We start from the raw sequence: 25,438 nt of genomic DNA, 5'->3' as shown, positions 1-25,438 counted from the left end.
GAGGCAGAGACAGGAGGATCTCTGTGAGTTGGAAGCCAGCCTACTCTACGTATTGATTTTCAGGACAGCCAGGGCTATATAGTGAGACTCCATCTCAAAACAAACAAAGAACAACAACAAAAGAGGACTTGATTTTTACACCCAGCACCATCCAGCACAAGACAAAACAAAAACACTGACTTCCCATCTTCCTACTAAAGGTAGTCTCCAAATGGACACCTAATTTGTGAATTTAGACCACTTCCCTAGTGCTGTGCCTCCCTTCCCTGATCCTCTAGTCCCAAATCACAGCCCAGTCCCAGAGTCTGTCTTCCCAAGGACTCCATGCTATCTTCTCTCAGCAATCTATTGTTCTATTATCCCTAAATCATGTCCTAATATCAGATTACCTGGACCGTTTTTGTTGTTTGAATATCTCACACATGCATGTAATATGTTTTGATCAAACCCCACTATATCCCACCACTTTCCCTTCCAACTTCCTGGGCTGCTTTTTTCTTTTTTCTTTTCTTTTCTTTTCTTTTTTAACCACTGAGTACAGTTCTTGCTGCCTCTGTGTTTGGGGTTTCGGACTATCTACTAGAGCATTGTTAATCTCTCAGGGGCCACATCCCTGAAGACAACTGGCTGGCTGTCCCCTAGCAGCCCCACTGCTGGGGTGGGGGCTTCATAATCCCCACCTCCACCCACACTAGCTTGATCTTGAGCATGAGGTGACAGGCACTGTGGGGTCCCATGCGCAACAGCGCTGTCATGTCCAGCAAGCACTGTCTCACTGCAAACATTCGCTACCTCTCATCCTGACAGTCCTCTCCTCCTTCCTCAGTGATCTCTGAGCCTCATGTGAGAAGGAATGTAGTACAGACACACTCCACTCAGAACTGAGCATTTTGCAGTCTCTTACTTCCTGTGTGCTGAGCCCTACTGCAAAAAGAAACTTCTCTGATGAGGCCTAAGAGATGCACTAGTGTATGCGTGTAAAATAAAACACTTAGGAGGATGTTAACCCTGTGTCCATTTAGCAGAATAATGGTATTGCGTGTGTGTGTGTACTCTCTCTCTCTCTCTCTCTCTCTCTCTCTCTCTCTCTCTCTCTCTCTCTCTCTCTCTCTCTCTGTGACCCTGGATGATATAGAATTCAAAGCAGAGCAGGCTGGCCTTGAACTCACAGAGATCCACTTTCCCTTGCCTCCTAAGTGCTGGGATTAAACTTTCTTCACCCTCTTTCCAATTTTATGCGAAAACGGAGATCTTACCCATTTCCTTCTACAAGATTCTTATTTCCAAATCGATTCAACACAAACTCAGCAATCTGATACCAAGTCTTTCTACCACTTTAATTCAGTTCAACACATACTGGCATTAGCTGCTATCCCGTGCCACGAAAAGTGATAGGCTTATTGTTCACACAACACGTGGTATGCTCTTATATGTCTAAGCTTTGACACACCTTTTTGTGCCCACCCGGATCTCACTTGCCCACTGTCTCTATTATTCTAAATTTCATCCTCACCTTGTTTCTTTTGCCATGACACCTTCTGGTGATCACCTTCTACTAATTATATAATAGTTATTAGTGCAGTTATTGTATTCCTCCACTAGATTTTGAATTCTAATGAAACAAAATACCAGGGTTGGAGAGATGATGGCTTAGTTATTAACAGCACTTGCTGCTCTTAAGAGGACCAAAGTTCAGTTCCCAGCACTGGCTTTAATTAGGTAGTTCACAACTCCCTTTAACTCTAGTTCCAGAGGATCAGACCTGCATGTGCAGTGGTGCAAACATATACACTTAGGCCCACATACATACTCTTTTAACGAAATAAAATAAAACAATACCTTTTATGAGCAGTCTCTGTGTAAGTGATTTACACACACTATCTTACAGATTCTAACTTGATCTCTACATCCACATCTTAGGCTGCGGCTCTCCCCACTTAACGTTATACAAAGTGCAGCTTAGGAGATCTTGCTAGTAATGGCAAAATCAGACACCCCACCCCCACTCCCGCGGTTAGGTTTATGTTACTTGTAACTAGTAAAAAGTCCACCGCTGGGTTGGGATTCAATCTGTGCATACCTTATCAGTATGCTAAAAAAAACCAAACAAACAAATGGTGCTCTGAGCAGACTTGGATGGAGAAACTGGACGGTAATGACAGATTGGAAAGACTGATGAGGGTGGTTTGAGAATTCCACTAACTGGGTTATGAGGCTGCTAAAACGAGTATTTAAAAATATGTGCTTGCTAAACAGGATTGCATCTATTCTTCACTCTCCAGCTGTTAGCACCTGTCCTTTGTCTCTCTTATTTTATTGTTTTTCCCCTGAGGACCACCTTCTTCTTTTTTTGTTCCCACAGCGTTTAGCGAATTGCTCAACACAAGAAGTGCATACTTGTTGATTTTAACGTACATGTGTTTCCATGTGTGCACAGCAGCTGGGCAGAGGACGTGGGTGTGGGGTGCCGGGTGCATTCCTTTTCCTCATTCTTTTTCCCTTAAGCAGCTGCAGGCCGGCAGGCTTTCTGCCTAGGCGGGGAGAAGCAGAACCACTGACCCTTTAACAAGTTGTCCCTCACAGAACAGGTGTCTCCCCCGCCTCTCGGAGGAGAGGGACGCCTTGGCTGCTTAGTGACATCAGCCGCCGACCAATGAGAAGTCAAGCTCGGGCAGCCTGGCCAATGGCCGTCCGGGGGGCGGGCCCGGTTTCCTGGGAGCCGGGCGGGCCAAGCTGACCTGCGGCCGCGGTGGAGTCTCCGCAGCTCACGCTGCCCGCCGCGGCTCCAGCGGCGCCGCCGTTCCCCGGTCGCGCGGCTCCCCGACGCACTGCTCGGGCGGCTCCCTGCGCGGCGCGGCTGCCCGGGCGTTCGGGTCCCCGTGGGCCCGCGGCTCTAGCCCCGGGCTTGCGGGGCGCGCAGGTGGGCCGGCGGCCGCAGAGAGATAGGCCCCCCCGGGGGCAGCGGCAGACCATGGCGCGGAGACCTGGCGCGCCGGCTGCTTACGGGGAGGAGTTCTCCTTCGTCAGCCCGCTGGTGAAATACCTGCTCTTCTTCTTCAACATGCTCTTCTGGGTGAGACTTGGGGGTCAGGGGGTACCCGGGCTGCAGGGCATCCCTGGAGCGCCAAGGGGGCTGCCCGAAGCTGGAGAGGGTCGGCCTGGGTTGCCAGGTGTCCAGGAGTGTGTTGAGCGGCGTCTCCTAGTTTTCTGAGCTGGTGATACTTCGGGGGCATTTCTCCTGGGGAGGAAGGAGCACCACAGTGGCGCCGTGTCAGGAGGGGACGTTAAGAGGGGCCATCATCCTTGCTGCCAAGGATGGAGGCTTAGCAGGAATGAGGATCTGTGTCAGGCCAAAAAAGATGGGTTTGGGAGAAGAGCTGTCTGGGCAGCCCCATAGGCACATTTCATGATTAGGGACTTGCAGGCCTGGGGGCTTGGAAGGACCAACTGCCAAAACCGAGGTGGGGGTGGGGTTGAGAAAGAAAGAAAAGAAGCCCCAAGCCTTCCTTCTCCCGGTCCCTGGGGGCATGTGTCAAGAGGATATATCCATCTTTTTTGCAGGCCTCAGTGCCTGGTCCCCTGGAGGATGAAAAGGGTTAAGAATGGCCTCCAGGTCTGATGTGTATCCATCCCAGTGTGGCCCCAAACTTTGCCCTACCTCCTTCAAGACCAGCTTCTCCTCTTAGAGCTGAAAGTCTTCAGATCATTTAAATAGGATCCTCTGGGAGACTCTGGGAGGTGGGGTGGGGTCCTTCCAGAATCTTCTGTTTTGGGGTGGGAAAGTATAAACAGTGTTGGCCTAGAGTTCCAGACACCTGGATTTCCGTCCCTGCTCTCCCATCCTTGTTGATTTGACTGATCTGAGTAAATATGTTCAAGTCTGCAAGGCCCTTCCCTTCCTCCCAACAAATTATAATCCAGTGTGATGAGAGATGGCAGAAGAGGGCTGAGAGTTCAGGGGGAGCCCATCAGAAAGTGCTAGTCGAGTCCTGTTGCATGGCTAGAGAGTGCTTGGACCCCTCTGGGTTGGGTAGCCCTTCCTCATCTCCCCGGTCTCCAGCCAGCTTCTGCCACACCAAAGCTGCAGCGTGGAAAGCCTATCGTCCTTGCCTACCTCAGCCTGAGACCAATAGTTCAGAGTTGTCAGAGGGATAATAGTGGTGCCAAACTGTCTCCTAGGAGAAGAGGCAGACCAGACATCCTAGGCCGCTGCTGGAAAGGTTTCACAGGGCAGACACAAAGTACATAAGTGCTGGCCTGTTGGGACACATGAGAGAAATCCCAGAGGGTGGCAATGACAGCTCACTTGCAGCCGTCAGTACTCGTGGGAAGATTGAAGTTTGGGCTCCTATCAAATTCTTGGTTTTAGAACTAGGGTTTAAAAAAGAAATTATTAGGCATCTTGTTAAACTTCTACGTTCTTACCCAGGAAAAAGCTAAATCGCAGCGATGGTCAGTGCTTTCACCATCGCCCCATGGCTGGTTAGCAGGCTTTGGCTGGTGATTTCCCACAGAAGGGACATGCTTGTAGGGGAAGTCCATGACTCAGATAGCTGCTACTGTCCCTGGGGTGACCAGTCAACAGGTTATCTTGGCCTAGGCTCTGCTTCCCTGGGGTGGGGCGGCACGGGGGGGGGGGGGGCGAGCGGCGGTGGTGGTTAAAAACAAGAAAACCCCTCACCACCACTCTACAGGGCTGAGGGAATGTACTGAGGGGAAGTCTTCACAGGAGCAAGTACCAGCACAACAAAACCACCTTCGAGTGGGTCCCCATTTGGGCTTTCAGCCAAGGCCTTGTTCCTTTGGCACGCTTTATCTGTCCTCCTCAGTGTCAGCAGCTGGGTGCATCTCTCACTCTTGTGTTCAGAATCATCTTCTTGGATGGGTCTGTTCCACCCTAGGCCTCTGTTATCAAACAAGCAACTTGGGGCGGGTCACAGTCTGGAAGAGAGCCAGGCTCATAGGCCCATTTACCTTAGTTAAAAATGCTTCGTGAAGGCATTTTGGCCATCTGCACACATTGAGTGACAAAATGCTCCCTCCCTCCGGATAAACCTGGTCCCACCTAAAAACTAAATGAAACTAAACTAAAATTAAATTAAAAGTGCTTTTTTTCAAAATCAGGAGCTAGCCATGTTGGTATTACCCCCAAATTAGAGCATAACCCCCTTTTGGATCTACTGCAGATGCAAAAAAAAAGTTGGTGACTCTAGAAATAGCACATAGAAGGACAAGAGGCCCAGTTTCTTCCTGGCACTCACTTACTGTGTGACGCTAAGCCAACATATCTGTCTCTCTGTCCTTAATCTTTCTCCTCTAAAGGAGGAATTTGTCTGTTTCTGTGAACTATTTATAGATGAATAAATCACTTTGGGAACTGTTTTCTCTCTTTAAGACCTGGGGCAAGACCTAAGCATGAATCTCTCTCTCTGTCTTGGTCTCTGGGACATTGGCCTCCCTAAGGGACGGTGAAAGCGGTTATACTTTTCAGGCTTTACTGATCGTCACTTATATTCCACACACATACCACTGTCAGTGAAGGGCCCCTTCTCCAGCTCAGGGCTCATCTTTGTTCCTATCCGCTTAAGGGACTGGTGAACATGCCATGTCTTTTGTAGGCTTTCACTACCTTACTCAAATTCCCCTTTTCTGTTTGGAAAGCACCCGTGGCTGGGACAGTTGGACCACTTTGCAGGCAGAGTGCATGTCTGGCCAGCTCCTGGTGACCTCTGTAGCGGCGGTGTTTGTATCTGTGTAGGCAGCAGCATCTGGGCTTACGTTCAGGGATGGCGGCAGGGACCACCTCTTCTGCTGTAAGAGCCCTGACTCCCAGGGCATCTGGACCTGTTTATGTTTCAAATCTCATTTCCTCTGGGGCCTGGAAGCTCCGATTTTCTCCCCAGAATCAGGTTGCCAAGCGACTGATTGCAGGGTTTCCATAGCCTGAAGTAACTGCTCCAAGACCCTAGAAGTTGTATTTTAAACATGTGTTGGTCACCTCCGTGCAGAGTCGAGCACTGATGTAGGAAATAGTGTACTCACCCCAAGCACCTGCTGTTGGGACAGGACTTTCACCAGCCTGTCTTGCTTCTCTCTTGCTGGTCACCTATCTCCACTCTGGGACAACAGGTGGGGTGCTCAGGAGCCAGGCAAATGGCAGAAGCTCAGCTTTTCACTCTCCTCCCAGGCGACTTTAGGGCTGTGCCTCTGTGTTTGCTTGGTCCCTGTACTGCAGTCACGTGCTTATTTATCTCTCACCCCACCTAGACCCCCGGCTCCTGAGCTCGGAGACTGCCTGACTTGAGTCTGGATTCCTACTACCTGTGGCAGGCGTGGATGCTGATCCGATGCTTGTCGCCTGAGAGAGCAAAGCTTCTGGGTAGAGACCCAATGTCCTTTCTCTCTCCCTTCCTCATAGACTTGTTCTGTGAAACTGTAGCATAACCTTGCCTGCCTGAGCGTTCTTAGTGGTGAGGTATCCAACCGGAAGCCAGGTCAGGAGAGAGAGAGGGGGGAGGGGGATGGGGGGGGGCAGGGGGAAGGAGAGAGAGAGAGAGAGAGAGAGAGAGAGAGAGAGAGAGAGAGAGAGAGGGAGGGAGATCTTAAGTAGCTCCTGAGAGTCGTGTGTATTGCCATCTCCAGTATCTGATTTCTTCTCTTCATCGGTGGCATATTTGGACCCCATCCGAGTCTTCCCTAGGCCAGTCCCAGCCACTAGATAGGTGTCTTTTTTAAAATAGTCATATAAAGGCATCATTCTAACTTCTTAAGCTCTCAGATGTAAAAAGTTCCTGAGGCAGAACAGAGATGGGGAGAAGGTTACCCGGCTTATCACTTTACACTTCAGACCGTAGTCAATAGAACCGTAGTTGTACTGAAAGTGTTGGCCTGATGCTGCCATGTTACAAAATGGCAGCGTACACAGCCTAGAGAAGCCGTAGGACATCTGCTTGCTTTGGAGACCTGGGTATATGATGATACAGGTTGTTCAAAAACCCCTTTGGGATAAATGTCATGATTTGGATGAAGAAGGAACGGTCAGTATAATCCACTCCCTGGCCCACTCAGGGAGCCCTCAGGCACTGAGAATCATCCCAGACCACCTGTAGCACTGCCTCTCGTAACTTGCCTCAGGAGCCAGACGGAAGTGACCAAACATCAAGTCTGACAAAATCCCTGTAAAGGTCCTTCTGTTTCTCCTGATACACACTCTGCCACCTCCTCTTCCTCTTGCATTCCGAAAGCCCGCAGGCTTGGTAGGCTTCAGTAGATGACACAATCAGACGCTTGTTTTGTTTGAGACAGGCTGGCCTCAAACTCTCTATGTAGCCAAGTCTGGCCTCTACCCCCTGAGTGCTGCGATTGCAAACAAGCTCAAATAAGTTTAGCCTCTTTCTTTCTTTCTCCCTTGAGACAGGGTTTTTCTCTGCATCCTGGCTGTCCTGGATATGTATTCTCAATATCTCTGTCTCTGTCTGTGTGTCTGTGTGTCTGTCTCTCTTTCTCTCTTTCTCTCTCTTCTCTCTCTCTCTCTCTCTCTCTCTCTCTCTCTCTCTCTTGTGTGTGTGTGTGTGTGTGTGTGTGCGCGAGCGCGTGCGTGCGTGTGCATGCACGCACACACGGTCAGAGAACAACCTCAGTGTCTGTCTTCACCTTCTGCTTGTTTGAGACTGGGTCTCTTATTCAGTGCTGCCTGTGCTGGGGTAGCTGGCCTCAGAGTGTCTAGGATTCTCTTGTCCCTGTCTTCCATCTCACAGTAGGAGTACTGGGAGCCTAGACAGGTGCTCCTAAGCCCAGACTTTCACACAGGCTCTAGGAATTTGATCTCAGGTCTTCATGCTTGTATTACAAGTGCTTTGGAGCCATCTCTCCATTCCCTCTCTCTAGTTCTTTGAGACAGGCCTCAAACTCAGAGATTTTCTTGCCTTGGCCTCCTGAGTGTTATGAGCATGAGCCACCATCCCTATCTCCAGATTCTTTAAAAACAACAAAAACAAACGAACAAAAAACAGAAATGCCAGATTAGTGAATCCCTATTATCCAGTCACTTTGGAAGCTGAAGAAACAGAAGGATCCTAAGTTCAAGGCCATAATAGATTACACAGTGAATTCAAGTCAGCCTGAACCTCTATATAGCAAGTCCCAGGCCAGCCTGGGCACATAGTAAGAGTAAACAAACTTCAAGCCACTGTTAAGTGGAGATAAGAGCCATCACATCGTGTATGCGCTCTTATCTCCCTTAGTGAGTCTGCTGGTCTCATATTAGGTAGAAAGTTAAAGTGTAAACAATTTTTAAAAAAGAAGTTAAAAAGATTAAGATTCTCCTCATAGTCTTGGTAACAGACTTTCAGACTATGAATTATTCTGGTGTTTATAGGACTGTGAGTTTGGACTAGGGGTGGCAAAACCTCACTGCATAGCTCAGGCTGCCCTTTGAACTCACAGCAGTGCCCCTGCCTCAGCTTTCCGAGTTTGGGGATTCCAGGCATGAATCACTATGCCCAGTAACCATTGAGTTTGAACAGCTATATTCTAGAGAGCCCTTGTGGACTTTCCTACCTCATGTATTACCTTGGAAGAGCAAAAGCAGCCGGGGTGTGAGGATGACCCCAAAGGGTCAGCCACAGACATAACAAGGAAGGAGCCCTTGGACTCCTCCATCCCATCAAGGTGACATCATCCAGTTCAGAGGAGCAAGCCAAGAGCCAGTGTCACACAGACACTTGCTTCCTGAGAATTCCAGAAACAGCAGTGCTGGAAGGTCCCAGGGGACCAGTGTGTGCGGGTCCTGGGAACTGAGAGGGAAGGCCCTGCTTTTTCATGCCGTGTCTTCCTCCTTCTGAGCTCCCCACTAGGCCTTGCTGGCACCCCACCTCATGCTATCTCTCTCCCCCTCCCTGAGCTCTATCTAGTTTGGAGATTGCCAGCTGCCGCCCAGGAGGACTGAGGGCAGCTGTTCTTCCTGCCTCATGATAGCCCCATGGGGAACAGGTGGGATCAGGGGTGACTGTGATGCAGAGATACAAAGGCAGCCAGTGCAGTGGCTGTAACTCTCAGCTCTGTAAAATAGAGACACAAATGCCCTCTTGTTTGGGATGAGATAACATATATAAATTTAGTCTAGGGCCATCAAAAGTGACTCGGCAGGTAAAGGTGTCTGTCACTGAGCCTGACAGCCTTAGTTCAATCCTTGGGACCCGGAGCATGGAAGGAGTGAACCAACTCCCAGAAGTTTCCCTCCAGCCTCCACATGTACACTGTGGCATGCATGTGCATGGTGGACACACACATAAACAAATAACTAAGTAAGTAAATCCCTAAATAAGTGGAGTTTAGTCTGGTGCTGTCTCGTGGCACTCACAAAAGGAAGTTACTGCTACTTGGAAACAGCCCCTGAGAGTCCCCTACGTGGGGTGGGCTTAGGTGGGAGGCCATAAGGTGAAGCCTCCTTCATGCCTGCAGATGGGAATGAGCCTGAGGGCCAACATTAACTCTTTTTTTTTTTTAAGATTTATTTATTATGTATAGTGTTTTGCCTGCATGTACACTGCAGGCCAGAAGAGGGCACCAGACCTCATTATAGATGGTTGTGAGCTACCATGTGTTGCTGGGAATTGAACTCAGTACCTTTGGAAGAGCAGCCATCTCTCCAGCCGCATCCTTAACGCTTTTGCTCATAATCTCACCATTAACTGTAGAAAGATGATAATGATATTAATAATTTGGTAATAATATTTTCTATTTTACAAAAGCTGTGAGTGTGTGTGTGTGTGTGTGTGTGTGTGTTTCCCATAGGTACAAGGCCCTACTCTTATCTCTGCTTAGTGCCACAATTTGAGGTCCTGAACTAGTATCATGGGGAAATTACAAGACCTTTATTCTTACAAATCGTGGGCATCTTTTCCTAATTCGCAAGAGATGCCAAAGTAATGGAGATAATTTACGCCATTTCCTGTTTTCTTTTTGAACAGTATCAGTGCCTTGACTGCTCATCCTCTAGTGAACACTAGCAAAAGGCAAATAAGAGGGCCAGTAACAACACTGTAGTGGAAACACAGAAACTCTGTTTAGAGTACTGCCTGTGTTGTTTTATGACATGCAGAGACATATATTTAATAGCATTTTATGTTAGTAAAATTGTTTCTTCTATGATAGAAATTAGTGGCCTGTGCTTCCTCAAATTGCAACAGTATCTATGTAATATTCCTGTCAAAAATGTGTAATTTACCAGGTGTGGTAGCAAATGCCTATACTCCCAGCACTTGGGAGGTTCAGGTGGGAGGTAGTGTGTAGGTAAGCAGCACCAGGAGTTCAAGGTCATCCTCAGCTGCATAGTGAGTTTGAGACCCCATTTTAAAATGTCGCTCCAGCTTCCCTTCTAGCCCGTCTCCATTTTTTTTTACTAGGGACCCCCAGTGGTCACTCTGGCTTGGGGTGCAGATCAGTGCCTCACTCAACCCACACCAGTGCAGCTTCTTCCTGCAGTGGATGGGAACTATCACAGAGACCCACAACCCGGCCACGGGCATAGAGTGAGAGCCGTGGAAACACCAAGGCCTAAGTGAAATGTTGTCATCAAACCCTTCCCCTCAAGACTCAGGGATCTATGCAAAAGAGACACAGAAAGAGGTGATGGGTGACTCCAAAGAGACTATGTCTTCAAGACACAACAGGACTGGTGTACGTACTCACGGAGACTGGCAGCATGCGGAAGACCTGCATACGTTCAGATCACACAGCATCCCAGCACTAAGAGGGAGAGATGGGTGTGGGGTCCCACCCCTAACCAGGAAGCTCCCTGTAGTTGATGTCCAACGGCAAAGGGAAATCAGTTTCCTCCAGTGGCCTCTCACTGTGTATACTAACCACACTTCAGGACAGGCCCCCGAGCTCAGGAGTTGTTGGCTAACACAAAACTAACTCGGTGGTATTTTTGTGGACTTCTTTTTTTTTTTTTTTTTTCCACTATGGCATTCTTTTGGCTTACTGGTCTTTTGCTTGTTGTCTTTTGTGGGTTGCTTTTGTTGTTGTTGTTTCTTGGGTTTCTTGTTTTTCTGACGTTTCATGGTTGAGGCAGGTAGAGAATAAAGTTGGTTTGGTAGGGAGATGGATAGTATCTGGGAGGAATTAGGGGAGAGGAAACATGATTAAAATACATTATGTGAAAAAATTTTTCAATAAAAGATGCCATCTTAAAAAATCTAAGCTTATAAAACTAAAAAAATTAAAATAAGGGAGGGTTTTTATTTAAATAGACCATTTGCTATTTCTCTTTATTGTCTGTATATGTCTAAGTGTGTGTATTCGTGTGTCACAGTACATGTATGGAGATCAGAGGACAGCTCTCTTCTACTACATGGGCCCCAGGAATCGAACTTAGGTCTTGGGCTTGTCAGCAAGCCCCTTTACTCACTGAGCCATTTCACCAGCCCTTTTAAATAAGGACTTTTAAAGAACAGTTTACGTGTTCCACGTTACGTCCACGTTAACACCACAGGTCAGTGTGCTGTACCTGTTGCAGTCAATGGCATTACCATCATGCTTGGATGTGGATCAGAAACCCTTATTTTCTCCTCTCCTGCCCCAGGATCCCACCCAGGAAACTGCATTACCTTTGGTTGCCATGTTTTCCTCCTCTTGGCTGAGACAGTTTCTCACCCTTGAGGGCGGTTGAGGTATTGTAGTGTTTTGTAGACAGTCCCTTTAGTAGAACTGCCTGTCTTGCTGGGGATGTTCCTGGGGTTGTGGGTGTTGTGGGGTTGTGGGGTTACAGTGGCCGAGTAACATTCTCCTCACTTCACATCACATCAGTGATTTGTCAGCATCATCCCCGTTGCTACCGACCAGGAATGAGAGGATGGGGTACTGTTGGTTGGTTCCCCTTCTGCACTGTGCTCTTTGGGAGAATGAATGTGCAGGGTGCACAGATAAGGACTGAGGAGTCTGCTCTACCTCTTTGATAGCTATATTTGTTAGATATTCTCTATTTATTTGTGTCAATATAGATGCACGGACATCTATTTAATACTATCAGCAATAATTTAATACAGTTAAGTGGTTTACTTTATTTTTAAATTATATGTGTGTGTCTGTATGCCTGTGTGTAGGTATGTGCAGGTGAGGATAAGAGTCCAAGAAGGACAGAGGCATCACATCCCCTGGAGTTGGGGTTACTGGCAGTTGGTTACCGGGAGCCAAACTTGGGTCCTTTGTAAGAACAATATGCCCTCAGTCATTGAACCATGTCTTCAGTCCCCATTTTTATTTACTTTGATGCTCAGGATTTTCTAGGTTTGGCCATTGGCAGCTCATTCACTTGGTGCCTGTGCCTCACCAGTGTGAGAATTGTGATTGTGTGTTGTGTTATGTCTGTGTGTGAGCACACATGTGGAAGCAAAGGGAGAGCCTAAGTGTTTCCCTCTGTCCTCCTTGCTATGGGATTCCTCAGTGAGTCTGAAACTCTCCCCTTTGGCTAGGCTGGCAGATCAGCAGGTTCTCATGTGCTCCCCAGTGTTGGGGTCACGGGCATGCCTAGGCAGACACAGCGTTTTTGAGGTGCTGGCTATTTGACCCAAGGTCCTTCATGGTTGCATAGCAAATGCTCTTACCCCCTGAGCCACTCCCTGCTACCCAGGTTTTATTTTTGAGTACTTTACTTTCGGCCCCAACCTGTTCCAGGCTCATCTTAATACATTTCCGCTCTGGTTCTAAACTAGCCGTTTCTCACTGGGGCCCAGGGGGTGACCATCTTCATTGTAAGGTGATAACTCACCTTATATAAGGAGAAAGGCACTGGTACATACAAATTGTTTTATATCATTTGACTGACAGCGTTTTAGGAACATAAATTTTCCTAAGAGCTAGAGTTGCCTGTTTTGAAAATGGTGCAGCTTAAAAACCTGATGCTGTTAGTGTCTGCAGCACTAACCTTGTCATGGCAGCAGCTTCGAGGGCCCCAGGGTGGGAAGTGAGGGCAAGGGTGGGAAGTGTGAAAGATAAAGCTGTGAAGTGCAGTCTGGAGAACTCAGAGGAGAGACATCCTTAATAATCAGGCTAACTATTAATAATAGTCAAACCTCAATCTTGATTTTAATGTATTTCCTATTTTATATTCTTGGTTAGCTGCACTCAAACTGGCTGCCCTGTGGGATCAGCTGGAATTCTTTTATAACTACAGTTGCTGGGGCTCCTTGCTGGAGATTCTAAACTGCTTGGTTTGCAGGGCAATCTGGACATTAAGAGTTGAAACATCAGCCAGGTAACAGTGGTGCTCACCTGTAATCCCAGCACACAGGGAGGCAGAGGCAGGAGGAGCTCTGTAAGTTCAAGGCCCGCCTGGTCTACAGAGTGAGTCCAGGACAGCCAAGACTACCCAGGGAAACCCTATCTTGAAAAACCAAAATCAAAAAGAAGAAAAGGAAAGAAAGAAAAGAGTTGAAGCGTCTCCTCCCACCCACAGGTGACTCTAATGGCAGCCAGAGTCATAAGCCACTGCTCTAAGCTGGAGATGCCCTTGTTTGTTTTCTCCCCAGGATAGCACGCAGGTTGTGGCCTCTCACAGTACCTTACACTAGCAGCTGATGGGTTGGATTTGAATAACATATTAGTCTTCTTTCCCCAAACTTAATGTGTAAAACAGCACGAATTTGATCTCTTATGTTTCTGGAGGTCCAGAGTCCAAGACGGGCTTTCCTGGGCTAACATGGGGCGTGATCACAGTGCCATGTCCCTCCCTGTGCCCTCTAGGGAGTGTCTTTTTCCCCTCCTGCTTCTGAAGCCCGCTCTTTAAGCTGCCCTGTGTATCCTGGGCAGAGTATGAATGTTGATGACACCTGGACCAGAGTCGGAGCAAGGGCCAGATTGGGGGGTGGGGGGGGACGAGGAGTCAGGGCTGGGGGTGCACAAAGACAAACACGGAGCCTAGCTGGTAATGTAGGGCCTGAGTCAGAAGGATCTGAGTAGGCGGCTGTGGGTTCGCAAAGAAGCATTTCAAAGACTTTAACCCAGGATTCACCATTAACTACAAATCTGTCCTCTGCTAAATAGTAAAGAATGTTCAGAAATAAGTCCTGAATGGAAAAAATGTCTTCCTCATACAGGATTAGTTTGATCCTATTAATTACTTGTTCTGGGGCCCAGCTCCCCACTTTCACTGAAGACCACTCAGGTGGCTCTTTTCAGCAGCTTCTTGTATTGCTTGGGGTCTAGCTGCCATACCCTTCCCTGCTGAGCTGGCCAAGCCCCTGCTGCTGAGACCTCCTTCTGCCAGAGCTTGGCCTAATCTATTGCCATGGTGACAGTCCGCTGCTGCTTAGCACCAGCCTGGAAACTGGGCTTGAAGCTGAGAGGAGAGCTGGGGCTACCAAGCACTCTTGGAGGCCCAGGGGACAAAGAGCCTTCTGGAGGGCCCTGGGATCTGCTAATGGGCTTGCTCTCACAGGGAGGAGCCATGAAATTTGTAAGGCCTAAGTTGTGTTCTTCCATATTGAAATCAGAGTTTATAAAGATTCCTTCCATGGTAGTGCCCGCAATCACATGCAGTCCTGCCTTTCACATTGGTGCACACTTTTATCCTTGGCTTCCAAGGGAGTTAGAGAGCCCGAGCCTGCATCTGCCTGGAAGACCTGCCTTTTGATGTAGGTGGGTTAGAATTGGAACTGTACAATTCCTGTGTGGTCCTGTTGGTGATGGTGCTTAATGTTTAATGTCAGAAATTGTGTCAGATATTTTCCAAACATTTTATTTAACACTCTTTCTCTCTCTCTCTCTCTCTCTCTCTCTCTCTCTCTCTCTCTCTCTCTCTCTCTCACACACACACACACACACACACACACACACACACACACACACACACATATTTTTTCTGGACTGCAATATGATTTAGTAGGTAAAGGTACTTGCTGTGAAGTCTGACTATCTGAATTTGATCTCTGGGAAACACGTAGTAGAAGGAGAGAACCAACTGAAACAAATTGTCCTCTTATGTCGCATGGCGTGGCATGAGCTCATACATACACACATAGATAAACAAATAAATGAATAAATAAATAAATGTAAAATGAAATTAACTAATTTTTATTTGTGTGTGTGAGTATTTTGCCTGAGTATTTGTAAGTGCCCTCAGAGGCTAGAGGAAGGAGCGGAATCCCCTGAAATTGGAGTTACAGGTAGTTGTGAGCTACCATGTGGGTGCTGGGAATTGAACCCAGGTCCTTTGCAAGAGCAAATGCTCCTTACTGCTAAGACTCTTCTCCAGCCCCTGTGTCATTTCTTAAGACATTAAGAAATACGAGTTTAACCAGACAGTGGTGGCTCAGACCTTTAATCACAACACTTGGGAGACAGAGGCAGACAGCTTAATGAGTGTGAGGCCAGTGTTGTTTTATGACATGCAGAGATACTCACACTAAACATTTCACAGACACCTGTAATACTAGCACTACGGAATCTAAGGGTTTCCTATGCCCTCTTCTGGCTTCAGTGTGCACCTACAAGGACACATGTACAAACAAAAAATAAATAAAATATTTTTTTCTTTGAGAAAGGCTCTGGCACTCCCCCATCTCAGCCTCCTACATGCTGAGGTTGACTTGCATTATTCATCACACCTGCTCTTTGTGCGTGAGTGTGTACATGCATGCGTGCATGTGTGTGTGTGTGTTGACGCTTGTGATTGAACCCAAAGCCTGTGCTGTAGCCCTGAATTATACCTGACTAGAAGCCTGTGTTTCTAATCAGTGTTCTTTTCTGTATTAAATTTGTGCTATGTTAACTTCTCCCTCTGTGAAATGGGGACACTATCTGTCTCACAAGATAGTTTTATAGCGAATTCAAGAGACGGTGCTAGGGACGTTCTCATGGAGGTAAAGCACAATTAGCACTGTCACTGGGATTGGGTATCCTGGGAAAGCTGTTCTTCCCTGCTCTCCTACACATTTTCCATTGTGTCTGGGGCTCTCTCATTTTCAGAATCTCCATCTGACTCCTTGCCTGTCCCCACAGGTAATTTCCATGGTCATGGTGGCCGTGGGTGTCTACGCCAGGCTGATGAAGCACGCAGGTAGGTTATAGGTCTCCCTCAGCCTCCCCGCTCTCTTGCTTGCCCCAGCTCCAACCCTGGGCTGAGGTCGAAGGAGAAGCTCCCTGAACCCAGTCTTAGTGGCAGTTCACTCAGGTTTTCCCGAGCCGCCATCTGTCTCCCAAGATCTGCCTACACTGAGAGTTGGACTGAGTCCTGGAGAAAAGCTAGGTGTGTAGAAGCAGAGAGCCGCGCTCCCGAAGCAACTCAACCTCGACTACTCTGCAGTTCTTAGGAATCCACCCGGCTAGTGAGCTAGTGAGCCTGATGCCATTCTAATTCATTCGGGAACAAAGGTGGCCCTGGAATAAAGGCTTTTTCCCTAGTTCCGCCAGCACGCTCTCTGTTCTCCCCTGTGAGGAAGGGCTTTCCCATAATCTTCACCAGGCAAGGAGGTTCCCCCAGTACAGGGAGAACAGTTGGACAGACCCCCTCATCTATTCCGGAGAGCCCTCTCGGTGGGCGCTGGGCTCCAAGTGACAGTTAGCCTCTCTCCCAGAAGCAGCTTTGGCTTGTCTGGCTGTCGATCCTGCCATCCTGCTGATCGTAGTGGGGGTCCTGACGTTCCTTCTCACCTTCTGCGGCTGTATCGGATCCCTCCGAGAGAACATCTGCCTTCTGCAGACAGTGAGTCCTCAAGGGAAACCTAGCTCGCTCCTCTTCCCTCTGTTCCCTGGTCCCCGAGACCCGCCTATAGACGCTCCATTCTGTCCCTCTGTCCCATCTACCCTCTAAGCGTGTCTGTCCACTCCTCACCGCCTTGTCCTAGCCGTGTTGGGGGTGTGTGGAGAAGAGCCTCTCAAGGGCCGCTGCCCAGAGCAGTAATGATTGCCTTTGTCTTGCCGGTGCTCCCCAGTTCTCCCTCTGCCTCACTCTGGTGTTCCTGCTGCAGCTGGCTGCTGGCATCCTGGGCTTCGTCTTCTCAGACAAGGTACACGGGGGAGCCTGGAGGCCTCTTAGTGCCAGAAGGAGGAAGGGGAAATTTCTACTTCGGATTAATTAGCCACAGCACTCTTTCCCCTGGGAAGCATCAGCCTTTGAAAGGTTCTCCTTAGGGATGAATAAGTGGCCTTTAACATCGACCTGTTTACAGAGAATTCCATGACTGTAAGGTGTTTCCCCTGACAACGTGAGATGCCCTGGTGGGTGTTGTCTATAAACAGGAGGAACATTAAAATAACCTGCAGAGGGAAGGCAGACCCTGTTCTGATCCACAGCTGGAGGTGGGCTGCTGTGAGGCAGCAGTCCTAGTTAAGAGCCAGCATTTCCTTTAATCTCAGCACTGGGAAGCCAGAGGCAGGGGAATCTCCATGAGTTTGAGTACAGCATTGCCTACATAGTGAGTTCCAGGCTAACTGGGTCTACAGAATGAGAAATCTGTCTTTAAAAAGAAAAGCAAGAAAGCCGGGCATGGTGGTACACACCTGTAATCCCAGCACTCAGGAGGCAAAGGCAGGCGGATCTCTATGAGTTCTGAGTTGCAGGACAGCCTGGTCTACATAGTGCGTTCCAGGACAGCCAGGGCTACACAGAGAAACCCTGTCTCAATAAACAGACACACAAAGCCATAGGAAAAGCAACTGAGAAGAAAGAGACCAGGGTACAAAATTACAAATTTGAGAGCTACTGGCTTAGTAAAGCAGATCTAAAGGGACAGGATTTCCCTGTGTCCACTAGAGGTCAGTGTCTCCACTCAGTAAGCCTCTTTCTGCTAAAACAAAACAAAATTCAGTTCTTCACTGCACAGTCCACAAGTATTTGAGGTACTGATATGCAGAGGTAGATAACACTGCATTATTTTGAAAAATAGTTCTGAGACCCTGTAACATCAGGATCAGTGTTTCTCTGGCCCACTAGTACCAGAGGCCCAGAGTAGATGGTCCTGAACCAACCAGACCAATTAGACAGTCCCTTGGTAGATGTGAGTACAAAGCTGATCAGATTAAAGATCATCTGAGGGAATATGACTTTGACCTTTGGTAGCTGTCCTTATATTAACTTTAGTCTGGGATTCCCCCCCCCAGCTCTTGGGAGGCAATCAGTGATACCTTCTATTGATCCAGGCCCCTCAATCATGCCTTCCCACTTTGGTGTTAAGGAGGAAAGAACATGAGTTTTATCTCTTTAGTGGTCAGACTCTCCCTCTTGTTCCTGTATGAGCAAGGATTAGAAGTTTACAGTGTTCTCATTCACCACAGCTGAAAGGCGTCTGTCTCACTAGTGTTTAGGCCTTTGAATGGTAAAGTACAAAAATGAATTTATGACAGGGTGATGTTGGCTAGTGAGTTAATGGCCCACACAATGTGAAGAAAAATCCAGTGTGTACAAAGGGATGCTAAAATGGGAGGTGGTGGCAATGAATAGGTATGGTGGAAAGATTGGAGCTGGCACGATGCACAGGGACTTAGGGCCGTTCGGCTACACTAACATCACTGGCTACCAGCAGATACCCACAGTGGGATGGAAGAGCACCAAGCCTGTGGGGATCTGCTAGGACGTGGCGTAAGAGAGACCAGGGCTACCTTTGGCCACAGTGTGGAATGTGTAGAGGGTTCCCTCCTGCTTCCTACAGCTTGTGCTGTGACGGTAAACCACAGAGAAATCTGAAACGGAGAGCAAAAGACAAAACAATAGTATATTCACTGCTTTCCTGTTGCTGTGATAAAGCACCACGGCCAAGGCAACTGAGAAGAGTTTACTTGGGCTTACGGATCCAGAGGGATAGCAGGGAGGCGTGGCAGCAACATCAGGTGTGCTGGCAGAAGTAGGGCGCTGAGGACTCAGATCTTGAACCACAGGCAGGAAACAGTGTGCACTGGGAATGCTAGATGGCTTTTAAACTGCAAAGCCCGCCATCAGTGACATACTTCCTTCAACAAGGCCACGTCACCTCCCCCAAAACGTGCCACCAGCTAGGGACTAAGTACTCAAACATTGTCACTCAAATCACCACAAATGATGGTCTGTGTTTGCTGTTATTTCTGAGGGGAGTAATAGCTTATTGATTAATCCTGTGTCCTGATTGTATCTGGCAGGCTCGGGGGAAAGTGAGTGAGATCATCAACAATGCTATTGTGCATTATCGAGATGACTTGGATCTGCAGAACCTCATTGACTTTGGCCAGAAGAAGGTACCAGCCAAGTGTGGTGTGGTCAGCCAGTGTCCCGGGGTGGGGGTAAAAGTTAAGGTTATCCCAAGAAATTTCTCACTCTAGTCCTGTGGACTTCTTTACCCACCAAGTAACATACTCTGGGAAGGGCTTTAGGGGTGGGGACAGGTAATGTTAAGGACATAGAATGGTGCATTTATACGTGTGTGTGTGTGCACGTGTGCGTGTGTGTGTGGGCACGCGCGCACACGCGTATGTGTGTGTAACATATATATGTGATTATGTAAAGAGGAAAGGAGGTATGATTATGTAGTCTTATTTACAAAAGGATTCTGGAAGAACATTAAAGAAATCATTGTAAGGGGTTTCCTATGAGGAAAGGAGGAACTATCACATTTTTATTATATATTACATTAAATTTTTTGGCCAAATATATGTAATCAAAAATACTATTTTGTGCCGGACAGTGGTGGCACACGTCTTTAATCACAATGCTTAGGAGGCAGAGACAAGTAGGTCTCAGAGTTTAAGGCCAGCCTGGTCTACAGAGTAAGTTCTAGGACAGCCAGGGCTACAGGGACAAACCCTATCTTGAAAAACAAATAACAACAGCAAAATTTTATTTTTGTGAAACTAAGAATAGAACTTAGCATCTTTAACATCATGGAGAAATATTATATAACACTGAGCTATACCCACAACCCAGAATTTACCATTTTATGTATTAAAAATATTTCTATTAGCTGGATGGACTTGTGAGGCTAAGACAAAAGGAGCAAGAGTTATCCAGTGAGTTCAAGGACAGCCTGAGTAACTGGTGAGACCCTGAGGTGATAGCTCAGTGGTGAGCACCTGCCTGGTATGTATGTGGCCCTGGGTTTAATCCCCAGTACAGAAGAGGGGAAAATCACACCATATATAGCCGTCACCACCATCTATTTATTAGCATAACTTTTCCGTCTTTGCCTGTATGGCAGCGCACACTATCCCTTCTGCTTAAAAAATGGGAGTTCAAAGCCAGACTTGGCTACATACTGGGTTCCAGGCCAGCTGGTTATAGGGACCCCAATCTCAACCACAAAGAGGACAAAAACTGTTTTCAGGCTGGTGAGATGGCTCCGTGAGTAAAAGTGCTTTTTGTAAAAAACTGACAAAGAACCTGAGCTTGGTTCCAGGGATCCACAATGAGAGGAGAGGACTTTACATATGCATATAGGCACACACAGACACACACACACACACACAAACACAACTATAACCAAAATTTATACGACTAAAAAACAAAGCCTTTTCAGCTTTCCCTGCTGAACTCTGTCCATTGAACACTTTCTGTTTCCCTCTTGGAGATGCCACCACCATTCAACCTTCCGTGGGCATAACTAGATTGGAGAGTTCATATAAATGGAATTACACAACATGTGTTCTTTTGTGACTGATTTCTTTCACTTGGCATATCTTCGAGTTTCATCCATGTTGTAGCATGTGTCAAAATTTTTTCATGGCCAACTAATACTCTCCATGTGATGGTGTCATTTTGTTTATCCATGGGTGGACACTGAGTCGCTTCTTCCCTATGACTGCTCTGGCTTATGCAGCTATGAATCACAGTTACATTTTGAATCGAGGTTTTCGATGTTTTCCACTTAGTGCTGAGCTCCTTCTGGTGCACAGACCCTGAGCTTTGGGATCCAGTTTGCTTTCATGGGTAACTATGGCCTCCTGATACTGAAGATTCTCTTCTCTTGGTTTTTCTTTTTCTTTTTTTAAAAAGATTTATTTATTTATTATGTATACAGTGTTCTGCCTGCATGTACACCTGAAGCCATAAGAGGGCACCAGATCTCATTATAGATGGTTGTGAGACACCATGTGGTTGCTGGGAATTGAACTCAGGACCTCTGGGAGAGCAAACAGTGCTCTTAACCTCTGAGCCATCTCTCCAGCCCCTTGTGGTTTTTCTTATGTTAAGGTTTTTTGTTTGGATGCTTTCTCAAATATTTTTTTCTTGGTAATACTAGAGTGAAACCAGGGGTCACACATTTTAAGTGTATGCTGTATTACTGAACACCCCAGCCAAGACAGGAATTTTGGACATCTCCTTCTGCCAGACACTGCTTTGTAGTATAATAAATCCAGAACCTTCTTTTAAAAGGTTACACCTGAATAAAATGTACAGCCATCTGTGTGTGTGTGTGTGTGTGTGTGTGTGTGTGTGTGTCGAATGCACATGTGCACACACAGACACATACATACACACACTCATGCAGTCGGAGTATCAAGCACTTAAGTTATAATAAGATATATAAGGAATTAAAAAGAGAATTTCTTCAGGTGAAAACAACTGAGAAACTTGAGCTCATGCATGTGCTTCGAATACCTGGAAGTTACAAGTAGAGCTCGCCTTAGGTTTGGTGACCCACCCTGGCCACCTCAGCCTCAGGGATTGGCAACTCTTTTTTTTTTTTTTTTTTTTTTTTTGGTTTTTCGAGATAGGGTTTCTCTGTATAGCCTTGGCTGTCCTGGACTCGCTTTGTACACCAGGCTGGCCTCGAACTCAAAGCGATCCACCTGCCTATGCCTCCCGAGTGCTGAGATGATGTGTCCCGGCCCGCGGGACAAATCGAACCAGGGTTCACCTGAAAGAGGGAGTGGGGATTGAAAGTGGGGTACAGAGACGCGAGAAATAACGAATCAGGTCTGGAAATTTCTGATCAAGACTCACTTTAATGCTGACTAGTAAGAATATATAGAGAGCAGGGTTAACAGGATGGATCTATTCTAATTCCACTCTCCCTAGCCCCCAGGCAAGAAATACAGTAGCCTGAATCGCTCCCTGTAGAACTTCCTAGTTCTCTGGGTAACTCCCTGTAAGGTCTTCCTAGTTCTCTGAGTAAGTTCCCTGTAAGAACGTCCTTGATCCTCTGGGTGGTTCCAAGTTGGGACTTCCCTACTTCTTTCAAAGGTAAATAGTCCAAGGATAGCCTAGAACACAAGACCTCGTGAGGCGAAGGTCACAGCATACAGCCTAAGCACGGGATTTCTGGCGTGGCAGAATTTAGCATGGCTCCCCACACCGGGATTAAAGGCATGCACCACCATGCCTGGCCGGATCGGCAAGTCTTAACCTCTCTGGTGCACTCTGTTGCAGTTTAGTTGCTGCGGAGGGATTTCCTACAGAGACTGGTCTCAGAATATGTACTTCAACTGCTCGGAGGACAACCCCAGCCGTGAGCGTTGCTCTGTGCCTTATTCTTGTTGCTTGCCCACCCCCGACCAGGTGAGCAAACACCCCACCTCATTTCTCTTGGGTAGCCCTCCGAGTTACTTCTGCGATTAGGAAAGCTGTTAGGGTGACATCTCGTGGTCCAGCTTATCTAGTTGGTTGTGCAGGGTGGCTGGCAGGTGTTTGTCTTCACCCTACTGTGGCGGTCACATTAGCCTTTCACGGCTCACATGAGGCTCAGAAGGGGCAGTGATAAGGCGCAGAGGGTTGGCTCAAAGGAACGGGATTCTGTGTCAAGCCATGGTCATTCTAGTTCTCCAGATATTCTCTAACAACCTACGGGGTCGGGAAAGTTGGCCAGTTTATCTGCTGGTGTTTCTCGGTGTGGGTGTGCCATTCGCTTCTCAACTTTTTCCTCAGGCAGTGATCAACACAATGTGTGGCCAAGGTATGCAGGCGCTTGACTACTTGGAAGCTAGTAAAGTCATCTACACTAACGGCTGTATCGACAAGTTGGTCAACTGGATCCACAGCAACCTGTTCCTACTTGGTGGCGTGGCACTAGGCCTAGCCATCCCTCAGGTAACTAACCCTGCCCAACTGGTAGGTCTCACAAACACTGAGAAGGCCATCGTGGTATGTGGAGGCGTCCAGGGAGCAGTTGTCCTGGCAGAGGAAAGGGAGATGGATGGTGCTCGCTGCATTGGGAAGGCTAAGCCTGAGAAAGTAGGGCAATCCCCCCTCCTGGGGGCCTAATTCCTTTCTGCCTGCTTTGCAGTTGGTGGGAATCCTGCTGTCCCAGGTCCTCATAAATCAAATAAAAGATCAGATTAAGCTACAGCTCTACAACCAGCAGCACCGGGCTGACCCGTGGTACTGAGAATCCTTCCTGTGCCCCTGAACATGGTGACAAGCGAGCGAGCCTCATGGACCAACAGCGGAGGGGCTGAGAACAGCACCCGGTGGAGATTTGGATTCCAGCCCCCATTGAAGGCCCAGTAGAAAGAAGCGAACTCCAGAAAACAGGGCCCAAAGTGGCTCAGGTCTCAGAAAGATGTGCCTCTTCCAGCCTCAGCATTGTTCAAGAATTATTTTGTCCAGTTTCTAACCTTGAACATTTGCCTTTGTGTTTTTAAGTTTCGTTTGGTCAGCCAGGCATGGTGGAGCACGCCTTTAATCCCAGCACTCGGGAGATAGAGGCAGGTGGGTCTCTATGAGTTCGAGGCCAGCCTGGTCTACAAAGCGAGTCCTGGACAGCCAAGGCTACACAGAGAAACCCTGTCTCAAAAAACCAAAAAAAAAAAGAAAAGAAGAGAAAAAAAGTTTCGTTTGGTCAGAGATGTGTGGGAAACTGCAGTGGTTCAGAAAGCTGTAGCCATGCCGAGGCACAGCAGACACTTCCGTTAGGACCACTACTGAGCTAGGTGAACATATTAAACTCTGCTGCTAGGGAGACCTGGCTGTGGAGAGTAGAGGCTAGCAGCCTTGCCTGGACTCCAGTTGGCATATTCCCAGCTGCAGAGGAGAAGGGAGTGAAGCAGGCAGAGGGGAGTGAGCCTAGGGGTTGGATGGGGACAGCTGGTATATGGACGTAGGAATGGAAGGAGATATGTTTACCAAATGCTTGCCTTGCCAACCTCCCAGGTAGAGTGAGCTACATCCTGCCCCGCCTTCATTTCCATGGAAACATGGCAGCTAGGGCAAGGGGTACAACAGCAGCCAAATTCATCCCCATCCCCTTCGAAAAATATTTGGAACCATGGTCCCTATATTCTGCGTTCGGCAGAAGCCAGACTAAGCCATACATGCCCTTGAATTCCTCTCTGTCTGGCCCTCCCTCTCCGGCAAGTGGAGTTTTTCTTTAACTTGGCAGAGGAGCGACAGCCCCTCCCCCCCCCCCCCCCCCCCGCACCAGAACTCAGTGTTTCTACAGTGTAAGAATCAGGAATCTGGCAGAAATGGCAATAAAAGTTTGTTGACCTGGGCTAAGCTGTCACCAATTTTCCATTCGGGCGACTAGAAGAAAAGTAGAAGGGACCAAACTGTGGGCCCTGCCTCCTGGAGAAGACTTGAGACCCCTAAGCCGCACAGGGCCTCCCTGTTCCTTCCCATGCCCCATCTATATTAGGGGCTCACTCTGGGGTCTACGTTAGCTAGAGTGATTTCAGGGATGATCTATGGGAATGGTGTTACTTTATCCCACATCCCGACCTTAGTTTTATGTTTGTTTGTTTGTTTGCTTGCTTTCTCTCGATTTTACAGTGGGTTGAAATTCATTTAGAATGGGGTAGAGAGCACTCTTCACCAGAGTGGAGTGAAACTAAGAGGAAGGCTTGACCTGTCCTCCATCTTTATCTGGAGGAGCTGGTACTAAAGCCCAGCCTGCCTTAGGGAGGATTCAGCAAGCCCTCTGCAGTGTGGGGCTTCCTCAGCCCGGAGCAGCTTGAGAGGGCGGGGCGTGGGCGGCCCCGCTACATGGGTGGTCCCTACACTCTTGGCCTGAGGACCTAGGAGAGCTTCCCTGGGTCTTCTCGCCTATCCCTGCAGCCTGGGCCTTGGATATGAGGGAGTCTTTGACCTGGCCCTGGAGACTTAAAGAGAATCCCTTAGGTTCTATGAAACAAAGGCGTGGCGGGTACTTCCCGCCCCTAGGGTTTCCTTTGCCGGCTTTCTGCGCCTGCCTGCGAGGGCGCCTTTCCCGCGGCGCGCCCGGGGCCTCGGCCAATGTTTAGCTCCCAGCTCGAAACAGGAAAAAAGAAGTAAAATCATCACGAATATAAAATTTAAGAGCAAAGGCCTTTTATTCCGAGAAAGAAGAGTGAAAAAAAAAAAGCACACTTTCATGGTAAGGTGCTATTCTTTCATAGTCTCCAAAACGCATTTTACCCGTTTCCTTCTTTCAGTAACATGGACCCAAAGTATGCATCTTGAGTTAGGGGTGAGATGGTAGGTAGGTACTCCCCAGTACTGCTGCTTTGAGTAGCTCACCGGCAGTAGTTCCGCTTTGGACTTAAAGAGCTCCTATTT

At 47.9% G+C, this 25,438-nt stretch overlaps 1 protein-coding gene across 3 annotated transcripts; it reads left to right on the top strand.

Annotated features, from left to right (window-relative positions):
* Positions 1–2,711: 2,711 nt before the first annotated feature.
* TSPAN33 (tetraspanin 33) lies at positions 2,712–24,395 on the top strand. 3 transcript variants are annotated; one of them, XM_084784865.1, is made up of 8 exons: positions 2,712–3,073; positions 16,003–16,060; positions 16,581–16,705; positions 16,935–17,009; positions 19,114–19,209; positions 22,337–22,465; positions 22,832–22,993; positions 23,190–24,395. In XM_084784865.1, the coding sequence occupies exons 1-8, from the start codon at positions 2,972–2,974 to the stop codon at positions 23,289–23,291; spliced, it is 849 nt and encodes a 282-aa protein (XP_084640991.1). In that variant the 5' UTR covers positions 2,712–2,971; the 3' UTR covers positions 23,292–24,395. The 3 variants fall into 3 exon arrangements, with proteins under 3 accessions (XP_084640991.1, XP_084640989.1, XP_084640990.1); XM_084784863.1 differs by having other exon boundaries at positions 16,566–16,705; XM_084784864.1 differs by having other exon boundaries at positions 2,713–3,073; positions 16,578–16,705.
* The last annotated feature ends 1,043 nt before the right edge of the window (positions 24,396–25,438 follow it).

Source organism: Acomys minous (genome assembly GCF_964271855.1).
Source record: "Acomys minous genome assembly, chromosome: 6".
Lineage (NCBI taxonomy): Eukaryota > Metazoa > Chordata > Mammalia > Rodentia > Muridae > Acomys > Acomys minous.
The sequence above is the reverse complement of the archived record's forward strand: the minus strand, read 5'-3'. Positions and strand labels throughout refer to the sequence as shown.

Coding starts and splice junctions, on each gene's coding strand:
- TSPAN33 (XM_084784863.1), top strand. CDS start 2,972: ATGGCGCGGAGACCTGGCGCGCCGGCTGCTTACGGGGAGGAGTTCTCC. Junction 3,074..16,002: donor TCTTCAACATGCTCTTCTGG/GTGAGACTTGGG, acceptor CTGTCCCCACAG/GTAATTTCCATGGTCATGGT. Junction 16,706..16,934: donor ACATCTGCCTTCTGCAGACA/GTGAGTCCTCAA, acceptor GGTGCTCCCCAG/TTCTCCCTCTGCCTCACTCT.